At 46.1% G+C, this 21857-nt stretch overlaps 1 protein-coding gene across 1 annotated transcript; it reads right to left on the reverse strand.

Annotated features, from left to right (window-relative positions):
- Positions 1–100: 100 nt before the first annotated feature.
- On the reverse strand, positions 101–18060 carry AP3M2 (adaptor related protein complex 3 subunit mu 2). Its single transcript, XM_066593409.1, has 9 exons — positions 17934–18060; positions 13633–13949; positions 10887–11058; positions 10285–10422; positions 7659–7744; positions 4426–4559; positions 2657–2864; positions 2433–2577; positions 101–1183 (listed from the first exon to the last, which is right to left on the reverse strand). Exons 2-9 carry the CDS (start codon positions 13903–13905, stop codon positions 1083–1085), a joined length of 1257 nt encoding a protein of 418 aa, XP_066449506.1. The 5' UTR covers positions 13906–13949; positions 17934–18060; the 3' UTR covers positions 101–1082.
- Between the last annotated feature and the right edge of the window lie 3797 nt (positions 18061–21857).

The following is a 21857-nucleotide window of genomic DNA, read 5'->3' on the forward strand; positions in this document are numbered from 1 at the left end:
GACATAGTCCATATATAGGACACATATTGCAATGCTTCTAAAAGGGGAATACCTGCATATCACAATACTTTTTCTGTTGCATAGGTTGAGTCTGCCAGAATGAGATATATCATGCATGGAGGCATATAATAAATCATCATGTTGTAGGGTCTGGCTGACCATAATATAGTACTGTACAACTAGAACGCCATCCTGGGAGGAATAACTTTATTACACAAAGGAACAGGTGAGACCTCCATCTCAAATCCCTTCCTCTAGGTATCCTTGAATCACACAGTACAGTGCTGGTGCTACAAGTCACCATCAGCACCTTGTAGAGTAGCAGTATTCCTGCAGCATGTACAATTATTAGCGGTTCTGCCATTTTGCACAGTCATTCATTGCATGCCGGATAATACAAGTGCAGTACTCTCTTATAAACACTTCAAGGAACACAGCGTACTTCAGTAGTCAGAGCATCACAGCAGAACTATATAATGTATTCACACATGGGAGGAGGAAAACGGACCACTATCTAGTAGGGATCTGCACTAGGTGTACCCTCGTATAATGATAAGATGCATGAAGAACAGTAAATGTTATCCGGGTAAACACACCATAGAATCAACCCATAGGCAGCTATGAGGAGGAACAGGGACAACTTCAAATCCATGTTCCTCAGGGGTGGGATTAACCTGAGCTAGACTCCTCCTCTCTTGGGGCAAGGCCAGAGCTGAGAACCATACATGCATCACTTTGTGCGTTTCTCCTGTAGGGAAGGAACATGGAAAGAAGAACAGACCTCATGTCATTTCCTGTCCTAATAATGGAGAGAACCAGCATCAGAAGGAGGAGGCATTTCTACTTGGCCTCTAATCAGAAGCTGGTGGTATAACATGGATTAAAGAGCGCGTCTCTCATTGATCTCATTCACAGCTTAGCTCTGGTGATCTATATACAAGACACAACCGCTATTAGTCATCTACACATACACACTGCAAGTCACATTTCCGTATTTACAAGAGTACAATGTTGTAGAAGCATCAGGCGCATCGAAACGCTTCACAGGTGGTGATAGAAGTTCCTCCGAATTGCATCTTCTTTTATGTTCTGACTTGGAACTTGCCTGCTTTGGTCATGTATTTGATTCCTTTGAAGGGCTTGTACTTCTCACCATACATGTCCAACCTGTTCACCTTCAATCCTACAGGGGGCAGCATACAGAAAAGAAAGAATGTTAGTGGTACCCGATGATCTATTAAATACTGACATTAAAGGGGTTGTCCAGTTGTAAAACTACTGTTGGCTTACCTCAGGATAGTAGATTGGTGGTGGTCCATCGTCAGGGAACAGTGTCAAGCAGCTGTTCTCTGGGCTAGTGCACTGAGATGATTTCAGCAGGAAGCAGACAGCTCTGTTCCCATTGCAGTGGCCATGCTTGGTATTACAAGCCAAGTTCCCAGTGTAATCAATACCTGCAAGACCAAGCCAGGCCACTGCTGTGGGAGCTGCCTGCTTCCTGCAGAAATCAGCTCAGTGTATGAGTCCGTTGGCCCAGCAAACAGCTGATCAGTAGGGGTCACAGGTGTCAGACCCCCACTAATCAACAATTGATGACCTACCCTGAGGGTAAGTCATCAGTAGATTACAACTTAACAGCCCCTTTAAACAAGACCATTAAAGGAGTACTGAAATTCCCAGAACAAGAACAGCAACAGTGGGCTTGGTGTGTAGGCCACATAGGTTTCAACTTAAGTTGCCACCAAAAAATACCAGCAAAGGTAAAAGGGGAGGTGGTTTAGGAGTTTAGGGGAGTGACTTATGATGAATGTTTTTACCTTCATTTTTCCAGTGGCCCCAATAGTATTATTGCCCCCTTCAGTAGCACCAATAGTAATAGGGCTCTCTTTAGTGACCCCAGTAGTAATAGTAGCCTCAGCAATAATAGGGCTCCCTCCAAGTGTCTTCCCCACCCTTGAGCATCCAGCCGGGCAGCAACCACTCACGCTGAAGTTTTGGTTGGCACACCACTGCAGCGCTAAGAGAAAATCCTCCCTCCTTCCCCCGGCGTCTGGTTTCCAGCCAGTACTGTGTGCAGCGCAGATGCCAGAGGATGGAGTGAGGATCCTCTCTGAGTACTGCTGCAGTGTCCCGATGGAAACTTCAGAGTGAGGTACAGCACTTGATGATGTGACTGCTGCCCGGTCGGTGATGCTCATACCAGGTAATTATTTTTTACTGACCATGAATACCGTATATAGCCGGTAAAATACAAATACCGGCACTGGCTTCTATAGTAAATTACCAGCTGGGCCGGTTGTTTATCAGTCGGGAGGTAACCGTAGATTAAACTCAGAGCAAAGGAAGCAGATGGCACTTTATTTTATAGAGATTTTTTATGCAATTTTTGTAAAAAGGGGGAAGGAACATTTTTGAGGCCACCTATGCCATACCTGAGATAGCCAGCTGCTGGATCTTGAAGTTAAGGTTTAGCGTTGGATTCTCATCAGGCTTGGAGCAGCCGGCTTGGAGGACCATGGTTCCCTTCAGACTCGGTAACTTCTGAGGATTAATCTTCCCCACTTCCCATGACAATAACTAAGAGGACATGTAATAATGAGAACAGGACGTGTAAAACATCATATCGTAATACTCATGCATTGGTTGTACAACACACCTTGGTCACGGGATCAAATACGTATGTCCCTTGGGATGGGGTCAGCGTCATGTTTAGGACACCTTTTGGCATCTGTCCAGTTACAGTCACACCCTCCACAGTCTTGCCCATACTCTGCTTGGGTCCCAGGGTCACCTCAAACCGTCCAGAGCTGCTTCCTTCCCGAAAGCTGATCCCATGCTTCACATAGACTGGAATGGCCACCAGGCTGTAACACAGGAACACCGTGCATAATGCATGACCACTAAATAAGCCATAAGTTGTAATGTATATCTGACCATCAGGCCACGGCGGCATAAAGACTAACCAATTTAAAAAAAAAATGCACTTGAAAAACATTGCTGCTTCCTTCCAGAAACAGTGCCACGCTTGTATAGAGGTCGTATCCGGTACTGCAGCTCAGCTCTACTGAAGTGAATAGGGCTGAGCTGCAATACTGCATACAACTGTAGACCGTTGCGATGCCGTTTTGGGAATAAAGCAGACACATTTTGCCAAGCCTGTGCAATACCTTTAACCCCTTCAGGACCAGGATTATCGCCCTCTAGGATTGCAAGAATTCTTTCGATGCAGAGCTCAAGAGTTGTATTAAAGGGGTTTTCAGGGTATTTACTATTGACTATCTATAGGATAGGCTGTTGACAGTTTTTCAGCGGGGGTCCGCCACTCCGGATTCCCGCCAATCAGCTGATCCTTCAGCCACTGTTAGTGAAGCTGGGCCAGGCGTCGGCGGTCAGAGCCAGATTTGTAATGGGAAGGCTTTGTGCTCATTGAAATCAATGGGAGCGACGCCTTCTATTACACGTCCGGCTGTGGCTTGGCTTTATGCAATGTGTTAGGGCGCCATCAGACGAGCGTATACCAAAATACGCTTGCTCCTGCGCAGCTTTTTTGCTCAGAGAACAAGTGTTTTTTGTGCACATGCCTGTGCAAATACTGTGTCTACTTGTGCAGGTACCGCTTTTTTCACACGGGCGAGTGAACACCCCGCCCCAATTTAAATGGCGAGTTATCCTAAAGTGGTGCTAGTGATCGTGGGTATGAGCAGAGTTTTGTGCATACCTGCGCGGTCAGATATGCTAATTTGCGCACCTCCTATAGACCTCTATGGGGCTCTTTGGTGTCCCTGACATCATCCAGCCCTTCTGCACTGACAGCAGGCCAAAGATCAGCTGAGTGGTGAGATTGAATGCAGAAGACCACCGCTGATCAAATATTGATGACTGACCTGAAGGTATGTCATAAATAGTAAAAGCCAGGAACACCATTTTAAGCCCCAGGCTTCCATGGCAACCCATCAGAACTCCACGGTCACAGGGAAGTAGCTGAGGGGACCCTCTCCCACTGTCCAACTACCTAGAGGCTGTGGTCACTATTCACTGCGGCATCTAGGGGGTTGACCGAAAAGGATCAGAAATAACTCTGACCTTGGCTGTTGCAGTGGAATGTTAGCTGTAGGTTACATCGCCACCCACTGTGGATGGCATGGGCACATCTCCTGTACCCGCCCTAGCCACTGGACACAACTTTACATGCTCTCGCAGGAAGGAGTCTAAGGCTTGATTTGATTTCCCATTGAGAGAGAATACCTACAGATATTTGGCAGTTCCCTTACATACATAAGATTGCCTGAAGGGCTCTAATGTGTTTGCAGGCTCTAGAAGAAGCCTAGATGGAACTTTCTTACACAACTATAATGTCTGCCAAGCAGGTCCCCAATATAACAATACCCTATATATCCACTAGACATTGCCCCTCTCCTTTCTTACTTCTGGGCGCTGACATGGTAGGACAGCAGTCGGAAGTTCCCATCTGGAGGAATAAAGGACAAGATCCGTTCCGATTCCCAGCGCTTAAAGCGCACACAAGGATGGAAGCTCACGTCATCCAAGAGGCGAGGATTCTGCAAAGACGGAAGACCAAGGTACAGATAGGTAGTAATGGTACAATGAATGGACCCTCTATTGTAGAGCCCGTCTAGCAACATGATTGACTTCATATGACCAGCAATATGTAACGGCGACCATCGTATCGGAAGACCCAGAATGTGCCGAGAAAACAGTCCCCACATCGTTACCAATCTCCACCAGTTGGAAATGGTGACACGTGACAGGGAGGGTCATCGACTCATACTGCCTGCGCCAAATTCTGACTGTCTCATCAGCATGGTGCACGAAAAATCTGAATTCATAGGAGCAGGCAAAGTTTATTTCGCTGCTCAGTGATCCAATTTTGTAGCCCTTTTGCCTGCCAGAGTCTGGCTTTTGTTTCTCTTTGACAACAGTGGCGCTGGAGCTGGTCGTCTGCTGTCATAGCCCATCCGTGCTAAGGAACAATAAGTTGTGCATTCCGACACACAGAGGCTGTTCACATCACGGTTTTAAATGTAGGTTTAGTGTATTCGTAAAATGTACATAAAAATAAAAAAGATCTAAAAAAAATGTACGCAATTCTAAGCATACATATTTTCTTTAACGCATGCGGCCATGCGTTTCTTTACGTTTGTCCATTTTTACATAAAAATGTATGTTTTTCACTATAACGTCATTCTTTTAAATAAAGTCTTGCAGTTGAACACTTTCTTCTTTTTTAAGTATTTACATTCCCATACATCACTTATTGAATGAAATGTACAAAGATATACATGGAGAACACTTTTTTTGATGGGGCAGAGAAGCGCGGTATGCTACATTTTTCTATCCCATAAAACGTGCGTGTATGGAAGAGAGGTCAAACATATGAACTACATTTGGAGAGTCATATCTATGGGCAGGGGTGTAACTAAAGGCTCAGGGGCCCTGATGCAAAATGTGAGCTGGGGCCCCCCTCCATCTGTATCTGTACCCGTACCCATACCTAAACCATGCTGCACAGAGGCATAACTTGAAGCTTCTGGGCCCCAACGCAAAACCTGTAACAGGGCCCCCAACTATAATGCTTTATTAATAGTAATGGGCTCCCAATATGGAGAAGAGAGGCCTTATGGGCCCCCTAAGGCTCCTGGGCCCGGGTGCAACCGCATCCCCTGCACCCTCTATAGTTACGCCCCTGTCTACGGGGCGTCACGTAATATGTTTTAATGCTTCTTTGTATCAAAACGTATACGCTTGCCGAATGGCTGAAATACAATGACCGGCTGTTGATGTTTTTCCACTGCTCAGCTATACAATTTTTTTGCTCTTTTGTTCACTGGAGTTTCGACTTCCTGTTTCCCTTGGACAGCAATGGCGCCGTAATTGGTTGTCTGCTGTTATCGCCCATCGTGCTAATTGCTAGGGGCGTCCAAGCAAACCTGTTAAAATTCTGTTTTAATGATTTTGATATTTATGATTCATGTTTTTTTATGCTGCAAGAAGGTAGCCAGATAAATAATGTTTCCTTTGGTAGGATCAGCGTGAGCATCCCATGAACAACCCCAACTAGCTCTAAAAAAATTGGAAGATGATGATCCCTCTAGTCTGAGATGGGTCTGGGAAGGTGTTGTTTCTCCTTGTGGAGAGCACCAAGTAGGCAGCAGGAGACTTGAAGGCCATGCAATGCTCCTCTGGGGATGAAGGTATGCAAATGGAAGATTGAAAAGTGCTTCCACAGCGCCACCTTTTTGAAAGTAGTTTCCCTATAAGTCAATGTCCGACCCTCTTACAGGCCTTGCAACATGACTAATGATATAAGCCATACCAGAATATTCTCCATAAGGAAAAGGTACCCATCTACAGCAACTGTTTCGGGGTTCTTGCCCCTCGGTATACCCTCGGTACACAGTAGGGTTCTGGTTGGCTGGGTGAGAGGCTTGTGACGTTGTTCTGGGGAAGTACTGTTTCTCTTTGCCAACCAGAACCCACCTGTACACCGATGAGGGGTAAGAACCCCAGACAGCTGTGTGCCCATGGGGATCTTTTCCTTACGGAGAAGGTTCTGGTTTTGGCTTAAGCCTCATGTTCACGGGAGGATTTGATTCATGGTACCCACGTGGGAGATCCGCAAATCAAGCAGCTCATAGGGAAGCATGGGTGTCCGCAAATTAATTAAAGCATGCGGATTTGATTTGCAGACCTTCTGGTCTGGAAAACAAATGGCAGTGTGCTCCATTTCTGTGTGGATCCCGCACGGACTGCTTTTATTGAGGTCAATGGAAGCCGTCCGATCCGGGGGACACCCGCAGCTGACACTGTAGATGTGCCGCAGATCCGCATGAAAGCAGGAGTTTAAATACAAAATAAAAAAAGGGTACTGTGCATGCGCGTGGTACAACATCCGGCGCGCCTGCACACACCTGCGGTGCAGAAGAAAGAAGACCTGGACAGGTAAAAAAAAAAAAAATGTCTTTGGCCACGGACAGGGTCAACCCACCCATGGACATGAGGCCTTATTCTTAGTCATGTTGAAAGGCCTGTTAGAAAGCTGGACATTGACTTATAAGGACGCTGCCTTCCAATTTAGGTGACGCTGTGGAGACAGTGCGTTTTTCCTGTGCATTTCAGTCGTGCGCAAATACGCCACTGTGTGGTGGTATTACAATACATAATGAACTCCTTCACCTTCCTCACTCTCCCACAGCATCCTCCATCCTTTGCCAAAGCTTCTTCTGACTGCACAGACTAATGCAGGTGGTGCAATGACATCTCACCACCGGCACGTCGGAGACGTGGTGGAACAGAAAGCACTGGGCTACCTACAGTGGCACCGTCACAGTTAATTGTATCCACATCTTATAGACAGATGCAATATTAATTTCATAGGATGAGGACCAGATAGATGACACCTCTGCATGGACATCCCCCAGGCTCCGAGGAACCCACCACCTGCCCTGTGCTGACACAGCTTTCAGTAATGGAGAGATAATGGCACAATAGGTACCGTATCTTGTCCGTGACGCCATATAATGACAATACAGCGTCAGTGTTGCATTTGCTGTCGTCTTTCCATAACATATACATACACATACTCTATCCAGCATTACAATGGGACGCTCTATCTTAATGTCACTTTCAGACTAACTTACCATAAATGACAAGGTTAGGTCGGGCATCCCGCTAAGCTTTACACAGGCATCTATCACACCCTGAATCTCAGCCGCCACCGTACATCCTGTAGAAGAGGAAAAAAGGGACAACCATGAGCTACTGTACAAGATCTGCACACCTAGACCTACTCTGCATGTGAGCCCACCCTAGTTCATTGACTCCTATCTTCATAGACTTCTGATAGGCCATGGATACCTACAAGACCATGGATACCTACAAGACCATTACATTGATGCAAGTTCCCTATAGGTGTTTAAACCAGTTTGGAACAGCTCCGGTCCATTCATATGGATTGTGGTTTGTTTAACTGCTTATGGACGCAGTTAAATTTATCAACGTAGCTGTCTGAGGGATTGTTTTTTGGGGGACAAGTCATATTTTTTCAATGGCACTATGTAATGTACCATCTAATATACTGAAAGATTTTTTAAAAACTTCTAGCTGAAGTGGAATTAAATAAACATTGCGTTACCTTGGGATGAGGGGTGTTTCTATGGTGTACAAACTGCAGCAAAATGACATAACTTTATTCTATGGTTCAGTATAATTACTGGGAGATACCAAACCTATGTAGTTTTTTTTTGCTTTACTACTTTCAAAAAATAAAATATCTTTGGAAAAAAATAAAACATTTTCTGACGCATCTTCTGACCGCCATAAGTTTTTACATTTTGGTTGACATAGTTGTGCGACGGCTCCCCTTTTGTGGCACGTTCTGTAGTTTCTATTCGTAATTTGGAGTATACATTACTTTTTGACTGCTTTTTATAAAAAAAATTTATTGGGGACAGGGGGGGGGGGGGTATGACCAACAAAAGCATAATTCCTGCGTGTATTTTTTTTCTGACGACATTCACTGTGCAAGGTAAATAAAGCATTACTTTGATAGATCGGACTTTATGGACGCAAATATGTTTCTCAGTTTTTTTATTATAAATGTGGCAAAAGTTTTTTTTGTTTTTACCTTTATTAACTTACTTTTTTCTATATTCTAAATTTTACATTTTTACTTGGTTTTAGGCCCCACAGGGGACAAGAACTTGTGATGGTTTGATCGCTCCTGAAGTATGCTGTAATGCCATAGTACTACATTATACCGCGATCTGACAGGCAATCTATCAAGCCACCCCACAGACACAGCTTGATAGGGAGTCTGCAATGGCAGCCCTGGCAAATGAACGGTGGATCACGACCACGACTAGAGATGAGCGAGCATACTCGCTAAGGGCAATTACTCGAGCGAGCATTGTCCTTAGCGAGTACCTGCCCGCTCGGAAGAAAAGATTTGGGTGCCGTCGCAGGTGAGTGTTGAGTTGCGGGAGTGAGCGGGGGGAGCGGGGGAAGAGAGAAATCTCCCCTTCGTTCCTCCCCGCTCTCCCCCGCCGCTCCCCGCCGGCACCCGAATCTTTTCTTCCGAGCGGGCAGGTACTCGCTAAGGACAATGCTCGCTCGAGTAATTGTCCTTAGCGAGTATGCTCGCTCATCTCTGATCACGACCTAATCGCAGTGGGCTGTTCAGAACCCCCGAACTCTGATCGGAGCATTTAAATGCCGCTGTCAGCCGACACCTGCATTGTATGGATCTGGATCAAACCCTGGTCACCCTCTATACAAACCCCGAACCTCCATAATGTAACTGCACATCATGGAGCATTAAGGGGTTAAAGGGTAACTAAACTTAAAAAAAAAAGCTTCTGACACGTCATAGTGACAAGTCATAACTATTGATTGGTGGGAGTCCGGGTGCCGAGACCCTCACTGATTGCTAAAACAAACAGGCAAAATCTCTCATCCGAGCTCAGTGCTAATTCAGCAGTTTCCGTTATTACTCGTAGCAGCGCACAGGTGTAATGGGGGTGGGATAACGTTTACGCTTATTATAATATTGTTTCCTTTATCGTAAGTTTTATTACTAAGCCACTGTGCCTTTAAATGTTGATGGTGCCGTTTCCCGTTTGAGAAAGGAGTCATATGATAAAAGGTGGAGTCTGAGCCGTACCGTGGCGGAGGAGATTGAGGCCTGGGCCATAGAGTGCACACAGTGGGAGCGGCACTTCTGGCGTTGGACATCTAAAGAAAGACGCAACTCCTAAAGAAGTGACAGTAAACTCTACAACACCGCTTAGGGATTGGCTGCCAGTGACTCCTCTTGAAAAAGTTGTATGTTTGATCTGCTAACTCCTGTCTCAAGCGCACATTTTTGCCGTACTTTTGTGGTGAGCATGTAAACTGTTCTGACACCATACCCGCGGCAGGAGGACGTGTTGCTGTGGGACTCCTCCCAGATCTTTGCCTGTGCACATCACATATGGTGCCACTAACGTATGACGAATGTGTGTAACGTGTTGGCATTTCTGTTCCAAACTCGCGTCGCCATTGTCATTGTACACATTCTCAAATTTCCAATAGCAATTCAAAATGGTCTTCCCTTGCTCAAAGGTCAAGCATGCCTCCGCCATTTTATTTGACTCTCCTAACAGCTGCATGGTGGCTTAAGCAATTAGTTGACTGCCAACATATTATATATTACTGCCAACATTCAATTTAGCTTTCAAATTGACTTGCCGCTCAAGCGGTAGATGAGGACTTCACCGGTATAGTTACCTGATTTATCAATGATGGCATCTATCTCTTCTATTACATCAAAGTAGGCCTCATTGTTGGTGTATTTCACTCCCGTTCTTCTCCAGGGAACTACTGAGAGCTGTCCGGTGGGGAGCTGGTCACCTACGTTTGAGCTGCCTGAAAAACACAGGTAGAATACTATGGGTACAATCTAGAACCAGGCTTAAAGTCTAGAAAGATTGTCCCCCGTTGGACCATCTCTCAACAAACCCCATCGGCCATGGGCGTAACTATAGGGGATGTAGAGGATAAGGTTGCACCCGGGCCCAGTAGCCTTAGAAGGCCCATAAGGCCTCTCTTCTCCATATAGGGAGCCCAGTACTATGGATAAAGCATTATAGTTGGGGGTCCTGTTACAGGTTTTGCATTGGGACCAGAAGCGTCACGTTACGCCTCTGCCAACGGCCCTATTTCACAGGATGATTGTTGGGTGCTAAAGTGCAGGATAGTCATCATAGAGATAATCACTTCTACACATTCACATAGAAGGGATGATCGTTCAGTGAATGGAGGCATCACTCATAGATGTTCATGAAGCATATGTAAGACGTTAAGTATTATTCTTCTTGCAAGAGTGTTACCTGTAATGGTGTTCACCACACTCCGTAGGATGGTTGGAGGTTTGATTAGCTCCTTTAGGATGTTGGATTCAGTGGCAAGTGGGAATCCATTATCCAACATCTCCTCAAGAACCTCATAGACCACCACGACATTCTCTTTAATGACGGCTTCTGAGCAGGATCCAAAGTAATCCTAGAGTGGGAATAGGAATCAGTTACTGTATATGGGGTTAAAATAATAACTTTTCTTGGCTGATTTAGCCATTTTCTCCCAAGATTAATAGCCGTGATGGTTCCTGGTCCCAACTTGCACACCAAGGCAAACGTGCTTGCTAGTGGAAGGGTTGGACGAGTTGATTGTGAATGGTAGCTTTATGCCTAGTAGATCCTTCCCATCCTTTATTTTCCTCTGGGTATTCTTGTCTCCGGTCCCATTCCATAACTTACTTAGGTTGTTAAGCATGACTGGCCTTAACATGCATTAAACTACGCAGTCTAGCTACCGCATATGTCGGTAATCCCACCCAACTATGGTGGACAATGGTTGTCTGAATTTATAGCAAAATTGTGTGAAGTTGCAGGCAGGTGCAGTTTTGGCAGTTGGACTGCGTGGTCTTACCCTTAGGCCTCAGGCATACTTGCTGTGTGTCCCAGCTGTGCCGGAGATGCTTGGGTGCAACTTGCATTGAACACCACACAGACACCTGTCCGTCTGCTGTTTGATATACAGATGGTCCGTACATTGACATGCATAAAGACATGTGATACAGACAAGAATAAGACGTGCAATGAATAAACTGCATTGTGCATAGCCCTGTAATGGGTCCACGACTGTCTGGAAATTAACACAGGCGGGACACGGAGCCAAACACATCAGTGTGCCGGAGACCTTAGGTAGAGAAAGGCTGCTTTATAGAGAGGGCAAGAGGGGCAAATGCCTCCACCACTTACCGCCCCATCACCCTCTACTGAATAAGCCATAGGGAGGGCGTAAGTAGCAGTCGCTGATTCGAGCCTTGACAACGCAGGACCTGCACACTATTGTACAGTGGTATTAAGGTATGTTTGGTGGTTTTATTACTTGGGCATTATATGGTTTGGATATTCAGGCACCATTTGCCCACTGTGTGGTATTATTAGACACCATTTGGCACTATTATGTGAAATACTGGTGCTGAGAGGTAGTGCATTATCTTAATACTGGTGCTGAGAGGTAGCGCATTCACAGCAGATGTTCCATCTTCCTTATTAGCATATTACCCAAAGGAGCATGAATGGCTTTATAAGTCTCCTCACTCACTTTCTCTCCCTAAGGAGAAAAGATAGCGTTCCTGACTCACATCGCAGGCCTCTCACCAGCCAAGCCAGAAACCTACTGCACACTAATGAGGGGCAAACACCCCAAAACCGCTGTCTGTGTATGGATTCTGGCTTGGCTTTCAATTCCCAGTCATTACTTCAAGGCTTGTATAAAGAGTCTAACATTGTATCGCAGGTATGCTGCCTTCCAATAGGTGAACTAGTGAACTAGTCTCAGTTCTCCATCATTTCCTAAAGGCGTTATCCTAAAATCTAAACCTATCCTCTACTTACATGATAGGGGCTAACTTTAGAATAGTTGGTGGGGTCTCACCACAAATAGCCCCATCAATCCAGGTTCCTGTATTCCTATTCCTTACGGTGGTCTCACTGCACCCCCTGCAGTGAGGAGCAGATGAAATGGAGCACTGGTTGTCACACATGCGCAGTGCTGCTCCATTCATTTTCGAAGTGACCCTGCAATCAGGAGGACAAGGGACCCCCACTGATAATAAAGTTATCCCCATTCTGTGGATAACGTTAGATTGTGGGATAACCCCTTTAAAAGAAATGAGGGGACCCCCATACACTGTAGTGCCCTGGGGCCTCCACACTCCTTTTTTACATCCTGAGAATAGATTTCAACCACAATTGGCGCCAAACCCGTTATGAGTCAACACATTCCATGTACAGCGCTACCACACGTGCCAGGGCAGTATCAGGGCATGGTGTAGTCTCTCTCCAAAGAGAGCACCCAAGAGCGGTGTGGGGACACCTAAAAGATGAGTAAGGAGACTTATAAGGCCATGCTAGCTCCTCTGAGAAATTTATGGGTGCTCTCCTTGGGGAGAGACTATACCATCCCCTGACCCACTCACCCCATAGGTGTCTCCAAACACTTTTTGAGTGCTCTCCTTAAGGAGACACAACACCGCTTTTGACCCAGTGCGATATCAACAACTGTTCAGAAATGTACATGTTATCAAAGTCAGGTTACATTCACATGGGCGGGTGCGCGATAGTTCTCTTTGCCAATATACAATTTTTTTTTTATTATTAACAAAAAAAAAAATGCATAGCTTCTGTAAAATTGCGATCTTCATACGTGTTAGGATCGAAAGTTTTTCCCATTGACTTCAATGAAAAACATCGCACTTGCATGCTCATCACACAGTATGCAAGTGCCATGCGATGTTTTTTTAAGGTCCCATTGTAAACAATAGGCAAACACACAAAGATAGAACTTGCTACAAGGAGAAAGCGGTCAACCCCCCTCCCCCCCCCCAAAAAAAACGATCATGTGAATGAATCCATTCAAAAGAACGGATTTCATATTCGCACGAGTTTTTCGGTTATCGCACAAAATTTGCTCGAAAGCATCGCTTATATGAATAAGCCCTGAAGCAGAGAGTAAACTCCCAGTATCTGTATAGCAGTGATACTACAGTCACTATGAAGAAAATCGTACCTGAAACGTGTCGACCACACGGTGAAGAAACTCAATCACAAAAAGTGGCGGCACTTCAGTTTGGATGACCGCGACAAAAAAGATGGCGTGCCGGTAAACACTGAGCAAGTAGTGGTGGGGTGTAGGGATGATTGGCGGCACATTTTCTGCCTCAGACGCCCTTTCCTGAGCCTCAAAAAAGTAGTCACAGACAGAACGGGAGACTACGCTCTTCCAGTGTTTCTCCAAGAAGATGTCCCCCGAGGGGTTAATGAGGAACAAGCTGTGGATCATGGTCGCCGATGGCCAATTAGAATATTGGTGATATAGCTGGGTTCCTGCAAGGGAAATACAAGACACTTTAGTATAGTGTGAATGAACCCTTAGGCCAAATTCAGACAGCCCGAGAATCTTGGGTGTGACTCACAATGGACAGCGCACAGAAGCTTGTCTGTGTGCTGTCCGGGGACAGCCCACCTTCTATGTCCCATTGCCATCCGTGATACAGAGAACAGGCAAGGACTTTTTTCACATGGAACTCTGGTCGGCGTGAAAAAGCGCTCATGTGTATAGGCTCATCGAACAGCATGAGAAATACACGGACAGAAAATATGGCCGTCTGAATAAGGCAATAAAATGACCTGCGTCTGCATATTTTTGTGTATTTCACTGTATTTTTTGCGCGCGAGTCGTGTGTATTTGCATGCGCAAAAAAAAAACAAGAAAAAAAAAACAGGAACCGATGCTCTCAGCCATAGAAAAAAAACAATATTTTAGCAAGTTCAAAAAGTTCAATTTCCCTGCATAAATGCGCAGGAAAATAGAGCATGCTGCGTGTTTATTTGCGCGACCGAATTGCGCACGCCAAATACAGGCATGTGAACGAACCCATTGAAAACAATTCTATTTTCTCAGTATTTCCTGCGCAAGTTTTTTGTGCGCCAATATGCTCTTGTGAATCCGTTAATCCGTTTATTTCTAGCTATCTCAGTGATCAACCCTGTAGAATTGGGCAGGTAGCGCCACTTACTAGTAGCCTGGATTGGAGATTCTAAATTCCAGCCTCCAGGGAGCGCTGGCTGTGACTGGTTCTTGAGCGGCGCGTTTCACCCAATCAGAGTCAGTGCTTGATGAGTGTCAGGGCAGCAGATTACCTTCCTCCATCAATAACGGTACATTTAGTATATACATCCTTCATCTTCTAAGACACACATATGAACATAAGGCAGTTGGGCCAAATTTGGCCCACCACCTCATTTTATGTGGCCCTTCGGCCGTGCAGTAACCTAACAAGCATTCCACTCACCCAGCCTGCAGCTCTGGCCCGGAGGCAGTGCATAGTATGTGCCATCCTGTATGCAGCACAGATGCGGAGGGGAGAGGTAAGCGGTCACAGACTCAGCAGTGGTGAGTGGAATGCCTGTTGGGATGCTACCTGGCTAGAGGCAAATGGATGGGGGTTGGCGCTATTACTGCTGGGACTAATATAGGGGGAACTATTACTACTGGGGCCACTAATTACTATACAGTCTTATAATTACAATTGGCCCTTTGAAGACAACCATAAGTCCGGATTCGCACAAGCATTTTGTGTATTTGTGCAGCATTCTTCCGTAATGGTTGTTGCGTATTTGCCAAATTTATCAAAATTGTTCCCATAGAAAAGTTTATAGGAAAACTCAAGAAAATGCCAAAAACTTACAGCATGCTGCATTTCGAACTTTGGGTCTTGGATTTCGACACCCTGTCCTCAGGATAGGTCAACAATATCATGTGGGACGGGGGGGGGGGGGGGGGTGATGTTCTTAGGTCACATGATGTCACTCACGTGAGAAGAGGCCTTGGTGCCCATGGGACCATCATGGCCCCGTCAAACAGGTGATCGGCAGGGGTCTCAGGCAGCAGACCCCACCAATCCTATTTCAGTCACGAAAAAAACCCTTAAACACTTCTTATTAACGCAAGGCGCTACTGTAATGTTATACCACCCTTATTATACAGGAATTACACCATATACTGGTTCTGGCACAACACTATGAATTGTGTCATTTACATTCTATAATTAAAAGCCCTTTTGTGGACATAGGATAGTGTTTCATGCGTAAACATCCTGGAGTGGCGTCTATGTACACAGACCGCAGATTTAACTAGAATTGGAGAAGTTCTTGTCACATGACCTCTTATGAAAAGTGCCGTGAATGTACAGTATAACACACCAGGATATATTTGTTATACTATTAGTGTAACTTAGGGTCCTTTTAGATGAGCAGACCAAATATCCATAGGTGAACTGATCAACGGTGTAACCAGCTGATCGTCGATTGTTCAAATAGGATTTTACACAGAACAAGGATCGGCCACACTTACAGTTGTTTATTATTTGTGATTGTTCCTGTGGCTATTTGTTTCCATAATACAGCGACCCTGGTTGGTAATGCAAGCTCATGGAATTCAATGCGAGCTACGCGTGCAGTACCAATCCAGGGTACTGCACTAGAGTCAGCGCATTCTGCTTCCTGCACTGACTGCTGTGACAGTGGCTTCGGAAATCAGCTGATCTGAGGGGATCTGAAGGGCGGTTCCCCCGACAATAATCTATTGATAACCTGTTGATAAACAATATAAAAAAAAAAAATAACAGTTTTTATGCGGTGTGATGCAACTTTTATAATAGGAGATCCTACTGTAAAAACCCTAAAATAAGCCCTAGCTTCATTAAAAAAAAAAACATTACCACCTAACAGGTGCTGTCAGGTTCCCGACACTTGTTTGAAGTCTTCAGTCATCGCTTCCTGGATTGGAAGTTCGAAATTCCAGCCTCCAGGGAGCGCTGGCTTCGATTGGTTATTGAGCGACGTGTCTCAGCCAATCAGAGCCAGTGCTTGATGAGTGTCAGGGCAGTAGATTACCTTCCTCCATCAATAACTGTACACTTAGTATATACATTCTTCATCTTCTAAGACACACACATATGAACATAAGGCAGTTGGGCCGAATTTGGCCCACCACCTCATTTTATGTGGCCCGTCAGCCGTGCAGCAACCTAACAGGCATTCCACTCACCCAGCCTGCAGCTTCGGCCCGGCGGCAGTGCATAGTATGTGCTATCCTGTATGCAGCACAGATGCGGAGGGGAGAGGTAAACGGTCACAGACTCAGCAGTGGTGAGTGGAATGCCTGTAGGGATGCTACCATCTGCTTAATCCCGCTGCAGAATCCAGCCGTGCCCGCAGACATGGACAGGAAAATACATTTTCTTACCTGCCAGCTCCAGCGCGGATCTCCTCCGTGCCGACCGGAACTTTTTTCTTCAGCAGGGTGGATGCGTCCGGACACTCCGGCGACATGATGAACGCATGCACTGTGCAATTTAATTTTTTTTTTTTTAATCTCCTGCTTTCCCGTGGATCCGCGGCACGTCCATAGTGACAGTTACGGGTGTGCCGCGGATCGGACGGCTTCCAATGATGTCAATGCAGGATCCACAGAAAAATGAAGCATGCTGCGATTTCTACCCTTGCGTGCGCTCCGCATGCCAGGGGAAAAAAAAATTACATCCACATGATTTAAATTGCCTTGCAGATGCTAATGCATCCCTATGGGCAGCTAGAGGTGTGGATGACTCGCACGGATTTTATCATTAAAATACCGCCGTGGACATTGGACCTAAGGTCATGAACCAATAATACTACATCAAAGAAATAACTCTTTCCCATTACGGATTCCCTCGAAATATCCTAGTGCACAGGTTGGTCTGCCTAGTCTTAACCCGTGGAGCTAGCATGCTGAGTTTTTTTTTGGCGCAACCGAAATGCACATGCAAAATAGACGCATGCGAACGAACAGTCATTGGAAACGAGTTTGACACTCCTGCTGTAAGAAGACAAGTCACCGGGCCGCAGGCCTCCTTACCCCACTTTTTACTAAAAAAAAATCTTTGGAAACATCTCACAAGTCTTAGGCTCTTCCAACTCTTCGCCGTGGCCTACGACACCCTAATTAAGACCTTTATGCTACTGCATAGTGAGCAGATGATGACGGGAGGCCATGAGGTCAAGGAGCCAACCACAATGCCTGCTCCGCACACGAGTCTACATGTATGTGCCCCTCGAAGTGTTCACGGCACTATTTTCCTTGGGCTATGTATATGTATAAAGGGTCTAGGCAGAAATATATTGAAGGTCTACCGGTATAAGCACAGGGTTTAGTATTGTGCATCACCAACATCCCTTCCCACCTCCAGCTTTAGGACTCTGCAAGGTGCAATGATAATGATGCACTAAGAAAGGAAGATTTCCGGGAAGCGATACAAGAAGTCCTACCTTACACAGGTCTGCGGTACATTGGATACAATGTCAGGCTCATTCAGTGAAGCTCCTTCCTCTGTATCATATGATGCTTCCTCCCCTCTGGCAGCTCAGCTGACTCCCTCCTCCCTCTAGCAGCAGCATTCTGTGCACAGGAAGGGAGGAGACTGCTGATCCCGTCATGTGTGCTCCAAAATGTCTGCACATTGCTTTCATGCAGCCTCTCTTGTCATGGGTGCGACAACCCGACTGTAAGGGCTTCTTAGTAAGGCAATGGGAAGACTTTGCTGCAGCTGGTTTTTGTAGCTCAGTGCAGTGAGTCCAGAGTATGGGGACTCCGACACCCCATCCAATATGAGAAGAAGCAAAATTTGTCTAGGTTTAATTTTTGTAAAGCTATTTATCAAAAGTGATCTCTGCATTAGAAACCCCAATTGTCAAATACACTACCCTACCAGAAGTAGTTGGACACCCAAGCAAGAATCAGAAGGATTTCTACATATTAATTCTTAGTGGGGCTCCTTTTGTCTTTCTACTAACAACTGAGGTATTATTGTATGTTGATGCCACTGGAAGGTAGGGGTTTCACAGGTGTTCCACCACTATCACACCCCTAGCTCCCGATTGGCGGAATACCTTATGGTCCTACATGCTGCTGGAATGGATGTGTGGCTGAAGCAGCGTGGAATGTAAGTGAGGCGCGCTCCCTCTGTCTTACCCGCCGCACTGCTGGACACGTGTTAACCGCCTTGGTGTCACAGTCCTGACACTGTAGGCTCCCTGCTTTAGCCGCGCTGCCTGTGGCAGTCCCCCGCTGCTGTTGCCTCCATTCAGTGGTAATGCAATCATCTAACTACCCCGCGGCGCTCTGTCATTCCCTGCTCTGCTCCTGGGGTGTGCGACTGGTGGCTAGGAGTCTCTCTTCCCCCGGCCCTGTAACCTACCTGCTGCACTGGGCCACGATGTGAGGGTGACATGGGGGGAAGGGGCTGCTTGTGCCCCGCCAACGCTGCTGCCGCCACTGGAAGAGACGGTTTACGCCTCTTTTGTCTCTGCTGTTTTTAGCCCGCGCTGCGGTACTAAGGCCTCATGTCCACTAGCTAAATGGAATTGCAGATTCCGCAGCGGATTTTGCCGATAGGGAATCATTGGCCATCCGCGGTCCATTAAATAGATTTTTGCACCTGCGGATGGCACTTTAAGGCCTCATGTCCACGGGGAAAATCAGGCCCGCTACGGATTCTCCATGGAGAATCTGCAGCGGGTCCCTCCTGCCCCGCGGACATGAGCGCTGAAAATAAGAATAAACTTACCCGCAGCGGAACGGGCAGGTCTTCTCTTCTTCACGGCCGGATCTTCTCTCTTCGGCCGGCGGATGTGCTTGGCACGCCGACTGCGTGCCGCGTGCATGCGCCGGGCCAAAGAAAGAAGATCCGGCCGTGAAGAAGAGAAGAGCTGTCCGGTCCTCTGCGGGTAAGTTATTCTTATTTTAGGTCTCCCGCGGATCTGGACAGCTTCCATAGGCTTCAATAGAAGCCTGCAGGAGCCATCCCCGCGGGAGACCCGCACGAAAATGGAGCATGTCACGTTTTTTTTCATTCTCCATTTTTTAAAATTCCCTTTTATTGACCATCCGCGGGTATTTATCTTCCCGCGGGTGGTCAATGCATCCCTGTGGGGTGCGGATCCGCATGCGGGTAATTTTAATTCATCTTCTGCCCGTGGACATGAGGCCTAAAAGAATTGCGTTTTTCACGCGCGGGAAAAAAAACGCAGCATGCTCCATACTGCCGTGGATTCTGCGCGGATTTGATTGCAATGTGTGCAGATATCTGCATGCAAAAAAAAAAAAACATTTAAAGCAAATCCGCGCGGAATCTGGCAGATTCTGCGCGGATTGTATTTTTCAAGTAGACATGAGGCCTAAACTGAGGGGGGTTCCGCCTTCTGTGCCACCGTCACCGAGGAACAGCCTTGCAGCTGGGGCTGCACGGCTGCAGCAGGGCCCGCTATATGCCTTTGGTAGAAAAGTTTAGTTATCTACCAGGACCTGCACCCCAGCCTGCTGTACAGCCAATCAGGTACAGGGGGCATCACCCCCTGTCAATCTTGATACCACCAGAAATTCCTGGTGGCATCAAGATACAATAATACCAACTTCTGATACACTTCACTTTATCTGGTATTTCCCTCCATTCATTTTCAAGAAAATAGACGCTGTTCATATTACTTGACCCAATGTTCGAGTTCGCCCCATGGATGTTCAGTAGGGTTCAGGTCGTTCCAATTGTGGAACATCCGTATCCTTAAACCAATTGTGATAGAGATTTGATTGGGGTTGCTCCTCGATGGGTAGCACAGGTCATATCTTTAGTGCACGCAGCATGGACATGGGTCTTCAAAAATCAAAATGAGGTTTATTTTCTTTAACCTGAGGTGCAGCTATACAGAAATCAGCCACTTCAAGCAGTAACATAAAATGAAAATCTGCCCGTCTGGCCCTAACTTTACATAGAACGGCCCCAACTGTTGACTGGTGGGCTACCCCTGCCAGCAGCACGAGTCCCGTTGTAAATCCTGCACTCACACAAATGATCACAGCACATCCGCTCTCGCAGAGCGATATCGCTGTGAAGACAATCGGGGCAAAACCACAGCTTTCTTCAGGTGTTTTATGACCGTCAGCAATGCCCTTTCTCATGAAGAATTGTATACCACATCACTACCGCCTGCGATAGGACTTGCTGCGATTTTCAAATCTCGCAACATCGCAGGACAGAAAGCATCGTAGATGGGAATGAAACTATTGAAAATCATTGGTTCCATAATTCTACGTTTCACTCGATCCCACATCGCATCTCACTCTCTAAGGCGCTGTGAAGGAGTTAAGAAGCAGCAACAAAGAGGGGGTTGCATATCCATTCATTTTACAGATAGCCTATAGGTTTCAATGAGAACTATGTAGTGCTTCATTTCTCCTGCGGAGGCACTGCAGGGGAATTGAGAACAACCTCTGACAGCTTATGGCTGATTGCTCAGGGTTTCGGCAGTAGAACACTTTGTTTATTGTCGAGGGACTCTTCCAACAAAAAAGTCAATAACTCCTTTAAGCAGTTTCTGATGTGTCAGGCTGCGCCCCCTCCCACCTTCTCTCTAAAAATGCTAGACTGACCATAAACAGTCACTTTTGCAGTTACTTAATCAGATCTTTTGGGCAATCAGCAGAAATCCAACCATTTTTAGCTAGGGTTTCTCAAAGAAACGGATACCTTGCAATGTCACATGCTGTATTAGTTGTTGGAGTTGTAGAACTGCTGATCATAACAGCAACTAAACTCCCATAGAAAATAATGACACGGCACAAGGCGACTAGGTTAATGCAAAAAGTAATGGTTTTCTAGGGTTAAACTGCTTGAAAAAAATTGCATCAATGTAAGGTGGTCCACAGAAGACTGGCTGAGACTTGTAAAAGTGTCCAGAACTACTTAAACACCCTGCCTACCAGTATCCTTGGCCAGGATGAAGACCAGACCCACTATAAAAGATAGTCACGTACAGGTGAGGGAAAGGAGGGTCTCTGAAAGGCTTAGACATGCAACCCAAGAGCACTTCCTTGTCCCTAACTACTACCAGAGATAGAAGGGCAGACCGGAGATTTCTATTGGAACAAGGAACTTGATGCGGAGCGGGTGGAATCCTAAAGCAATCGCGAAAGCCGGAATACAGAAATTGGACTTTAAGCCTATCAGAGAACCTATTTAGAAATAGGACCATCTCTGGAAGTTTCACTGGCGTCGTCCCTTTGTCCAAAATTAGCCTTTTCCTTTCCTCTTTTAAAGCAGCGGGATGCCTGTGGGATGTCCCGTTACAATGGGAACAGATGTGCTTAAATTTACAGTTCCCAGTAAACTTGCATTGGTCCTCATTAAATTGCCAACA

This window comes from Eleutherodactylus coqui, chromosome 2, assembly GCF_035609145.1.
Source record: "Eleutherodactylus coqui strain aEleCoq1 chromosome 2, aEleCoq1.hap1, whole genome shotgun sequence".
NCBI classification, from domain to species: domain Eukaryota; kingdom Metazoa; phylum Chordata; class Amphibia; order Anura; family Eleutherodactylidae; genus Eleutherodactylus; species Eleutherodactylus coqui.

Excerpts from the sequence above, each read along its gene's own strand:
- AP3M2 (XM_066593409.1), bottom strand. The coding sequence starts at position 13,905 with ATGATCCACAGCTTGTTCCTCATTAACCCCTCGGGGGACATCTTCTTG. Across the intron at positions 10,423-10,886 it reads TGTGGTGAACACCATTACAG|GCAGCTCAAACGTAGGTGAC; the intron begins GTAACACTCTTG and ends TGTGTTTTTCAG. Across the intron at positions 4,560-7,658 it reads ACCTAACCTTGTCATTTATG|AATCCTCGCCTCTTGGATGA; the intron begins GTAAGTTAGTCT and ends CCGTCTTTGCAG.